General features: G+C 43.6%; 2 protein-coding genes across 5 annotated transcripts in view; both read right to left on the bottom strand.

Annotated features, from left to right (window-relative positions):
* Positions 1 to 964: 964 nt before the first annotated feature.
* CUNH7orf25 (chromosome unknown C7orf25 homolog) lies at positions 965 to 4,443 on the bottom strand. Of its 4 annotated transcripts, none has more exons than XM_069998223.1 (3): positions 4,361 to 4,443; positions 3,150 to 3,272; positions 965 to 3,060 (listed from the first exon to the last, which is right to left on the bottom strand). In XM_069998223.1, the coding sequence occupies exon 3, from the start codon at positions 3,037 to 3,039 to the stop codon at positions 1,783 to 1,785; it is 1,257 nt and encodes a 418-aa protein (XP_069854324.1). In that variant the 5' UTR covers positions 3,040 to 3,060; positions 3,150 to 3,272; positions 4,361 to 4,443; the 3' UTR covers positions 965 to 1,782. The 4 variants fall into 4 exon arrangements, with proteins under 4 accessions (XP_069854324.1, XP_069854335.1, XP_069854346.1 ...); XM_069998234.1 differs by lacking the exon at positions 4,361 to 4,443 and adding an exon at positions 4,285 to 4,352; XM_069998245.1 differs by lacking the exon at positions 4,361 to 4,443 and adding an exon at positions 4,267 to 4,286.
* Positions 4,444 to 6,874: 2,431 nt separating this feature from the next.
* Psma2 (proteasome 20S subunit alpha 2) overlaps positions 6,875 to 9,589 on the bottom strand; it is an 11,340-nt gene continuing 8,625 nt past the window's right edge. The window contains exons 6-8 of the mRNA XM_069998185.1: positions 9,033 to 9,106; positions 7,227 to 7,284; positions 6,875 to 7,146 (exon numbers count right to left, since the gene is read on the bottom strand). Of these exons, the coding sequence (XP_069854286.1) occupies positions 7,030 to 7,146; positions 7,227 to 7,284; positions 9,033 to 9,106 (249 nt within the window). The 3' untranslated portion in view covers positions 6,875 to 7,029. The remainder of the gene's footprint in view (positions 7,147 to 7,226; positions 7,285 to 9,032; positions 9,107 to 9,589) is intronic.

Here is a 9,589-nt window from a genome sequence, read left to right as displayed (position 1 = left end):
TAATTCACACATGTTGGCTATCCTAAGAGATCCCATCTGATCATGTACTACCCTTCCCCCAAACTCACCAATGGCTTTTTAGTTCCAAACTTTTAGAACTTTGACTTAGTAGATTCACCATACCTGTCCACCCATAGCTTGGCCCTGATCAGTCCCTCAAATTCACACTTTCATACTTTGGCAAGCCCATTTAAAAAAGTTCTCATCAAGTGCTTTGTGAAATACACACCAGAAACTAGAAACATCACTACCTGACTTCTGACAGCAAGAACCACTCCCCAGCTCAGTACAGGGAACACAATTTAATTCAGAACATGGCATTTCTGATCTTTGCCTCTATTTAGCCTCAGAACTTCTTAGAGAAATTACTAATCTTCATACTGTTACTATGATGCTTCCATTATGTAGCAGTATTTGCTAGCCCCACATATTCCAGCACATTGCTAGGTGCTCAAAAAGCAGACATGCCATTGCTACAATTAATTACCTCTGTACACTAAATAGAAAGCCCAACATGGCCTTCCTCAAAGAAAATATGTTCTTAGTTGTACAGCCTCTCCTGGAGAACTCCCTTGTATACTTAATTTTGCATTCCCTCCTGTGTTCTTGGATCCTAACAACCAAATTTTAACTCCTTCACAAATACCATTGCTAGTTCCTTTGTCACAAAACAAGGAAGCAGGCACAGAAGATGTCAGACTGACCTGCCACAGTCAAATACCAACATTAGTTAGCAAAGTTAATTCAAATCACCACCTAAAGCCAGGATTACTCTAGCCTAGGTTGGAACTCATAACCTTCCTACCTCAAGCTCCTCACTGCTAGGATTACAGGAGTGTACTACCACACCCTGCTCAACAATTCTCATTTTAAATATGTGAGAAATATGCACTTGTTTTGTTCTATTGCAGTTTAATAAAGCACTGAGTACAATGAAGTCATATAAATTTTTTAATGACAACCTGTATTACACAGTGGCACAGATACTCTCAGCACTATTTCATGGGGTAACAGATGCAGCTGTCACCTACAAATGGAAATGGAAAAGTACTATTCATAATTTGAAGATTTGTTCTATGTGGCTGTTTGTGTTAAATTGAATAAAATATGATTTCCAAAAAAATATTCTATATAACTTCTTTCCTAATTTATTCAAATTGATATTTTAACTCAAGTACAATGTAAGACTTTCCTTTTCACAAAAGTATATCAACAGATTTACAGTATTCATAGCCACAATTTTCACTTCTCTGTATCATGAACTCGTAAACATACTCACCAGACTGTGCCTGCCACATAGCAATCAAGTACATGTCTTTTCATTCATAATGGATTATTACCTTTAGAATCTAAAATGACCAACTTTTGTCTTCCCAGTCTCAACCTACATCAAGGGATAAAACCAATACAATGAAAAACCAGGTTGCAGTTTTCTCCAGATATTTAATGAACACAAGACAGCACAGTGTAGCCAGATTCCATGAACTGTGATTAGCTATAGAGGTTTTTACAACCCCATTGAATCAAACTAACCTATCACAAGATGGCTAAAAGCCTTGATGATGTATTCTGTTTCTAACTGCAATGAAGCTTGATAAAGTTATCTTTTGTGCTTTTTCTACTTTAAGAGATTATTTACTTCAAATATAGATAACACACAAAAAAAATTCTACTGGTTCTAAGTACCATTTTTTACTATAAACCTCTTTTATTCCCCTCAATAAAGGGAAGGCCAGCCTTTGGTATAAATAACTTATTTCTATGACAATTTTTAGTTAGTGTTCAGTCATTTGTGTAATCTTTCAGTAAGGGGGTGGCTACAGCCTCTTTACTCTCAGTGAGTGCTCTGGGCTGGTGGATAAACACACTGAATTTAACACCCTGGTTGTTTGCAGCTCTGACAAAACCACTATTTGCAGTCATAGTGATGGCTTTCAGGGTGTCTCCTGTCCCAAAAATTGTTAATGAACGGCTATTGATTTTTGAACTGGCCACTAGTCTCAAGGCACGCTCAGAAGGCTGGTCTGGCACCACACTGATTCGCTTAATTAGCATGGTGGCCCTCTCCCTCTCCCCTGGTCCTCCCAAGGTATCTAGAATGGACTGGAAATCCTTGACAGCAGATTCACAGGCAAACAACTCCTTGTCCTTCATAAAGGCCTCCAGCTGAGGTAGAACCTGCTCTTTCCTCTCCTGCTCTGCTTGTTCTGTGAGCACTTTTTCTTTGAAGATAAAGTGACAGCCTCCATAGCTGAGGGCAGATACGTAAGTGATTAGAGTAGTAATGTCCAGATTCACCCTTCGACACACATCAACTTTAATCTCAGTGGGAAATGCAACACTTGCAAGCACATTTTCTCGGTCAACTCTGGTCACCTGTAAAAGTTCTGGGCCTTCATCATCAGACTCACTTTCACTCGGCTGGAGCTCCTCAGGGTGATCTAACAGGGAGTTCACAGCTACAATGTCGCCCCTCACAGATATGCCCATTTCTTTCAGCTTCTCTGCCATGGGACTGGAGACGCTGTTGTAGAATGCAAAGATGATGTGAGGATTGCTATACTGCACTGGTTGCTGGTGACTGGCCTGGAGGAAGTCTTCAGCCTGCTCAATGATACTTTTGTCACCATACTGGCCTCGGCCCAGCCAGATGTTATGCAGCGCTTCTGCCTTCCTGCCAATGGCCTTCACCCAAGTGTGACCACCATTTGCAACTACATCCACCACGAGGGTCTGCTTTTCTCCCAAGGTATCCGTGTAGCCGAACACATGGAGGACGCTAACAACTTCTTCCAGGTTCTCCGCTGACTCCACAATGGCCCTTAGGTGGGTCAGATTGGTACTTTGCAAATGGGATTCTTTAATGGCCACCTTCCCGGCTTCAACTTTCTGTAAGAATTTCAATTCTGCCTTCAATTTGCTGCACAGTTTTGCACCACCTTCAATCCCACCTTTCCTTGATCTGGAAAGTGATTCTGCTCTCTTGATCAGCTCCTTGGCTATGGCGATCCGTTCACAGAGCATGGAGTGTGCAGACATGCTGACAGCATTATTCCTTTCCTAAGATAAGACAAGACAAATTGGAACATTCTTGCAAAATGATGAACTACAACACAGCAACAAAGCTTATGAAGGCTGAGTCTACTAACCTGGGCTTCTGTGTGTCTGATTCTGGGGCAACTCCTTCCTTTGATAGCAAAAGGAAACTTTTGAAGTCTACCTTAAAATACGCTGGATTTCAACACACTTCGGACCTTCATGTCTTCAGAAAACTATGGAGTCCACAGCAAGTGAGGAGAAAATGAAGGAAGATAGAAAAAAAAAAAAGTCCCTTATTTCTAGTACCAGACTTTTCTGTTCAATTAATTTTGTTGTTGTTGGTCGTAGGGCTTTCACTCAGGGAAGGCCTGGACACTGTCCCTGTTGTTTTGCTCAAGGTGAGCACTCTACCACTTCTACTTCTGGGCTTTTGGAGATAAAAGTCTCTCGGATTTTCCTGCCGGGACTTTGAACCACCATCCTCAGATCTCAGCCTCCTGAGTAGCTAGGATTAAAGGCATGAGCCACCAGCGCTGGGCTTCAGTTAAACTTTTAACATTTTTTAAAAAAAATTCAGAATATCAAGAAAAGCACTTAAAAATATCAAGGAAAGGCTGGAGATATAACTCATATAGAATGTTTATCTATCATGCACAAAGCCCAGGGTTTGATCCCCACCGCCAAGAAAAACTTAAAAGAAACATCACTGGCCTGCATTAGGGCCGGTGGTGTGGCCCATTGCCTGGGGCGAGGGGGGCGGGGAGGGGGACCCCCCCCCCCCCGCATCTCAAGGCCCTGGCATCGCGAAGTACACGAGTGAAATCCACGCCGGCAGCCGTTCGGCGCATGGCCCGAATCCAGGGTCTCCCCGGGGTCCGGTGGTCTCCGGGCCGGAGTTCTCCGGCTGGACGCCGGGGCGGCCTCTGACGTCAGCCCGGCGTGGTTTAAAAGGCCCGGGCGACCCCCGAGGGCGGCCCCGCTGCCCTCCGCTCCCACGGGGAGGGGCACGCCGCCCTGCGCTCAGCTCCAGGGGCCCCCCTCGGCCGCGGACGGGCCGGGGCACGCGCCCGAGGGCGGTGGGGCCTCCCGGGGGCGCCGGCCCAGGCCCCACCCGCCCTCCCTCCGCACGGCCCGCCGCCCGGCCTGAGGCCCCGGCCCCCCAGGCCCGCCGCCCGCGCTCGGCCCGGCCCGGCCCACCCCTCGGGCCGCCACGCTCGCCTTCCTCACCAGCCGCCCGCTCCTCACCCCGCAGCGCCCAGGACCGCGAGCGCGCGCAGATGGGCGCGGGCACGCGGAGGCCGGGACCCGCTGGGCTCCTTACCCCGAAACTTAGGCTGGCAGCCCCTGCCTCACAGAGCCCCGGCGCCAGACCGCGAGCCCCGCCGCCACCGCCGCCGCCGAGTCACGTGGTTCCGGGCCGGGTGACGCCGAGCCGGCGATTCCCAGGCGGCAGCGCGGCCCGCCCAGCCGGGCTGAAGCCAGCATGGCGGCCATATTTGTTAAGGGCGCGGGACTTCTCCCAAGTGTGCATTTGCTTCACTTCAACAGGAGGTACACACTACAGGCTTGGGAAGCTCTCCTATCAAAGCCCTTCCCATGGCTCCACCCTGATCTGTACACTGTGTGCTATGCTGTCCGAAACCATCCAGAGAGAGCAGATTTGAGACAGCTATTTTACTTTTTGCTGCTCCCGGGGCTTGAACTCAGTGCCTGGATGCTGTGCTTAGCTTTTATGAGCAAGGCTAATGCTCTATCACCTGAGCCACAGCTCCACTTCCGACGTTTTTTGTGGTGGTTTAGTAATTTCCTGGCCAGACTTTCGGCCTCCTGAGTAGCTAGGATTACAGGTGTGAGCCACTGGGGCTGGGCCATAAAGCCAATTTGAAATATTACTACGTATCCTGTTCCTTCTCCAAGCCCAACCTAAATGACAGGAAAGAAATGCTGGAGAAATAAAAGCCAGACAAACACAACAGGAAGCGAGAACTGCAGACTAGGCACACCATTGTATCTATAGCACATTTTCAGAAGACAGGAACACCTTAATCATTTGCTCTAAGTGGTTTATGCAGACTATTTAGTCTCTTAAAAGGTAGATGTACACTTTACAAATAACTGATCCACAGAGGCCCAACCAGCTTCCATATGAAGAAAATTGCTGCCAAAGGGGGATATTAAGCAAATTATTAAGAAAGCACAATGCCAGAGAGGACTGAAAATGTAGACTGCTTGTAAGTTTAGGTGGGAGCAAACCCTAGGTCTTCTTTTTTATCCAATGTAGCTGGACCAGGCAAATGCCCAAGACGCAGAATTAGGATTCCAGATATAAGGCCCAACAAAAGACAGGAAGAGGTGCCATTAAACTGCTTCAACTAGAACTGGCTTTGCATCTAAAGTGAGGGGGCAGAAAACTGTAGCTGGGTCCAATCAATTTCAGCTACTTTTTCCTCCTTTCATTCTGTAGCATCCAATAAGAACCTACATGTACTTTCCTTTTGTTTTAAATTTATACATCTTTATGGTTCGTTTGTAGAATTTGGCATTCCTCAGATTTTTTAGTTAGTAAAGGTCTAAGCAACTCCAATGGCTTGGCTACCAGAGCATTATAAAATTTAGTCCTTCAATTATTCCTTTCAACTGCTCCACTCATCTAGTGTACTAATCACAATACATCCACAGCCCATGTACTGATGAGATGAAGCTACGCAGACATCTCAAAATAGGATGCCAAGGTGTCTTCTCCTAAAATGCTTCTGCCACCCATAACCAATTGCAGTGTGGTGGTGAGGGCCGTTTAACTGTTAATCCTGACAAAATGATCCAAGGCCACTCTAGTTAACTAAACTCAACAAAACCTCTTATGTTACAAAATCTCTTATGCTACATTTAATTCATGGAATTGTCGACTACTCCTTCATGTTGGCAAGAACAATGACACGCTGTTCTGTGCAAAATAATGTTATCGTTCTTCTATCCCAAGATGTCTGCCTGAGTAGGGCAGGGGCAAAGAAACAAGAAGAACTTTTTCACACAGAAAACCTGAGTTCAGATGCCACTATCTACTTGCTTTTTTGTTGGTCATGGGGCTTGAACTCTGTTCCTGAGCTCTTCAGCTCAAGGAAGGCCTCTACCACTTGAACCACAGTGCCACTTCATTTTCTGGTAGTTCATTGGAGCTAAGGGTCTCACAGACTTTCCTGCCTGGGTGGCTTTGAACCACAACCCTCAGATCTCAGCCTTCTGAGTAGCTAGGATTACAGGTGGGAGCCACTGGTGTCCAGCATCCTACTTGCTTCTAAGGACCTTCTTTACAGTGAAGGTTCTGATGAATGGAGATCACAGTAATGAAGGGAGCTTCATCACACATCTTCAAACATTTACTATTAGTATTTTACTTCCTTCAGTTAAAAAGGGCTGCTATAATCTGGGGGGGTGGAGGGGTCTCCTTTAAATAAACTCACCTACTTGTGACAGAGAAACCAACAAGAATCAGTAAACTGCAGTGTCTTCCAGATATGGAAATACAAAGATCCAGTACAGCTACACAGGGCCCTCTGGATCTGGGCCTAACACCCTCACATTATCACACGTGTAAATTCCTTTACAGCTGCTGATGCTCCTAGCTCTAACTACAGTGATACTTGTCAAAACCAGTAGTTTATAGAAACACAGGTAGCATCTACAAATGGGGTAACAAAAATCTGACTTAGTCAAAGTTCCTGGGAACTACAGAGTAATCTCATCATTCACCTTTGCCATGTAGGTTCCAAAGATAAACTGATAAAAAGCCAGGAATAAATTGTTCAAACTTTACTCACTTCTAAAAAGCAGGACATTGGATTTAACTGTTTATTATGATTTGTGTCGTTTTAAAAACATCAGTCCATTAAACCATGTAGAAATAAGTATGCAAAAAGTCTTCAAAACAAAACATACTTTAAATATGTTTACATCGATTGTGTGAAATTGGGGCTGCTCAGCCCTGTCCTCTTATGCAATGGCAGCCAGGTAATCCTTCACCTCTGTGGGGGTGAGTCTCCGGAAGCCCGCCTCGTTGCAGATCCCAACCTCAATGTTATCTTCTGTCATTTGCCCTTCAAAGCTTTCCTGAAGATGAAGAAGAAAAAACAGTTAATTTTCCAAGCAGTCCATTATAAATCCAGTTGGCAGACATGGGGCTAACTAACCTTTAAGGTTAAGATGGCTGTATGAATGGCATCTTCAAGTTCCAGATCTTCATTATATCTAAAGAAGAAAAAAATGTAAAGGACAATGACTTCATGGCAATGTCATATTCTTTTTTTTTTTTTTGGTTGGTCGTGGGGCTTGAACTCTGGGCCTGGGAGCTGTCCCTCAGCTCTTCAGCTCAAGTTGAGCACTCTACCACTTGAGCCACTGCGCCACTACCAGTTTTCGGAGTGGTTTATTGGAGATAAGAGTCTCATGGACTTTCCTGCCCAAGCTGGCTTTGCACCACGATCCTCAGATCTCAGCCTCCTTAATATCTAGGATTACAGGCATGAGCCACTGGCACCTGGCCAATGTTATATTCTTCATTGCTATTTTAGAAGCAATATTGCAACGATCTAAGATTTTTTATAAATCTAAAACACTCTTAAAAATTCGAATTATACATTAATTTCATATTCATCCCATCGAGACAGATAACCCGAATATAAGAACGTGACAATTATGTGGTACTTGGTCCCCAACATCAGAACATCACAAAAAGAAATATAATTCTGAAATGAGTTTATTTTAGGAAAATTCTTCAGTAGAAATACTTTCTTATAATTGGGATTTTAATGACAGTCTTATACAAATTAAAGAAGAATAACAGAAAAATCAGGCAGTAGCTGAAATCTTTGTCTTCCATACCTGCGGGTACTAGGACTTGAACTCAGGGCCTCATACTCTCACGTAAGCCTTTTTGCTCAAGGCTGGTGTTCTACCTCTTATGGTACACCTTTAATTCTGGCATTTTGCTGGTTAACTGGATATAAGACTGTCAGGAATTTTTCTGCCCAGAATGGCTTTGAACCTCAATCCTCAGATCTCAGCATCCTGAGTAGCTAAGGGAGTCATGGGCAACTGGATGAAATCTTTAATTCTTTTTTTTTAAAATCTTTTATTCTTATAAGCTATTATGAACATAGCATGTGAAATGTTTTGAAGATTCAATAAATAGAAGTTAAAAGAAAGTACTTTATGATCCCAAGATTAAGTAAGTCTAAGATCTTTGGTAAGCATCACAGTAAGGGTCAGCTGTGAGAAGTTTATAAACAAATTTCTTGGCAACAGGTCAGACATTTTTAGAGGAGTACACCGAGTCCAGAATACAGATGGAATAGGTGAACAGTGCTGACAGCATAGTTTACAATGCTCTGTTCTCTGTCAAGCACACACATACCAACATATACAATAACCAAGGTCTGGGCAAGACAGTGCAGGACCGTAACTCAGGAGGTATAAGTGGGTAGGAGGACAGAAGTCTGAGGCTAGTCCCAAGTGTAAAGTCCAAGACCCTATCTAGAAAAAAACTAAAGCAAGAAAGGGCTGAGGGTGTGGCTCAAGTATAACAATTCCAAGTATGAGGCTCTGAATTTAAACCCCAGAACCGAAATTAAAAAACAAACAAAAAAGTCCTTAATCTGCTCAAGGTTTATAGAGGGAACTGCAATTGCTACACAATCTGTATTTCATCTGCTTAATACCAAATATTTGGTCTAACATCCCTTTCATTGTCATAGGAGTAGTTATCATTAGATCCTTTCCAATTTTCCCTACTCTAAGTACTATTGTTTTTAAATGGTGGGGGAAAATGTGAAAAAAAAAAAACATTAGAAAACAATTTGAAGAATATAGAAATGACCACTTAGGATTTCCTTTACCCATATATAAGTAGGTTCAAACAGTCACACATCCATGAAATGAACAGTCTCAGGAGTGCAAAAAACCATGAGGCCACTGTACCCAGCCAAGTGAGAAAATACCTTTTCTCAAGGAACGTCTTCCCATTCACATAGTTCTTCCCCATTGCTGTGGCTTTCCAGGCAAAGTATGCTCCCTAGAAATGGAGGGAAAGAGCCTCAGTGAAAACATTCAAACAGTATCACCCAGCCATTTGTCTTTTATTCCTGTAACTGGCCTGGACAGAAGAACATTTACTGAGATGGAATGGAAATGTCACAGAATAGGTTATTTTAGTGCCATTTACTGTGGGGAAGTTTTGTTTAAAAACCAGCTAACAAGGAAAGGGAGGTTGGCAAAACAAATAAGGAAGGGCATTATTTTAGCTCAATGGATACAAAAGACATAAAAACTTGGGAAGTAAATCTGAAAACTGGTGATCAATTCATCATTATTGAAGAAACTGACAGATTTTCATTAAAAACACTCAAAAGCTTTGACATTGTATAATCTGAGGTACAAATAAAAGCAGCAGTAACACTGAATACTGAACATACAGTCTTCAATGCTGGAAAACACACACATACACATATACTAAATGAAACGACTCCCAATATTTCTTTTGCCTTTTAAATTAGTA

The sequence above is a fragment of the Dipodomys merriami genome, unplaced genomic scaffold (assembly GCF_024711535.1).
Source record: "Dipodomys merriami isolate MVZ:Mamm:240054 unplaced genomic scaffold, mDipMer1.0.p SCAF_104, whole genome shotgun sequence".
Taxonomy (NCBI): domain Eukaryota; kingdom Metazoa; phylum Chordata; class Mammalia; order Rodentia; family Heteromyidae; genus Dipodomys; species Dipodomys merriami.
The sequence above is the reverse complement of the archived record's forward strand: the minus strand, read 5'-3'. Positions and strand labels throughout refer to the sequence as shown.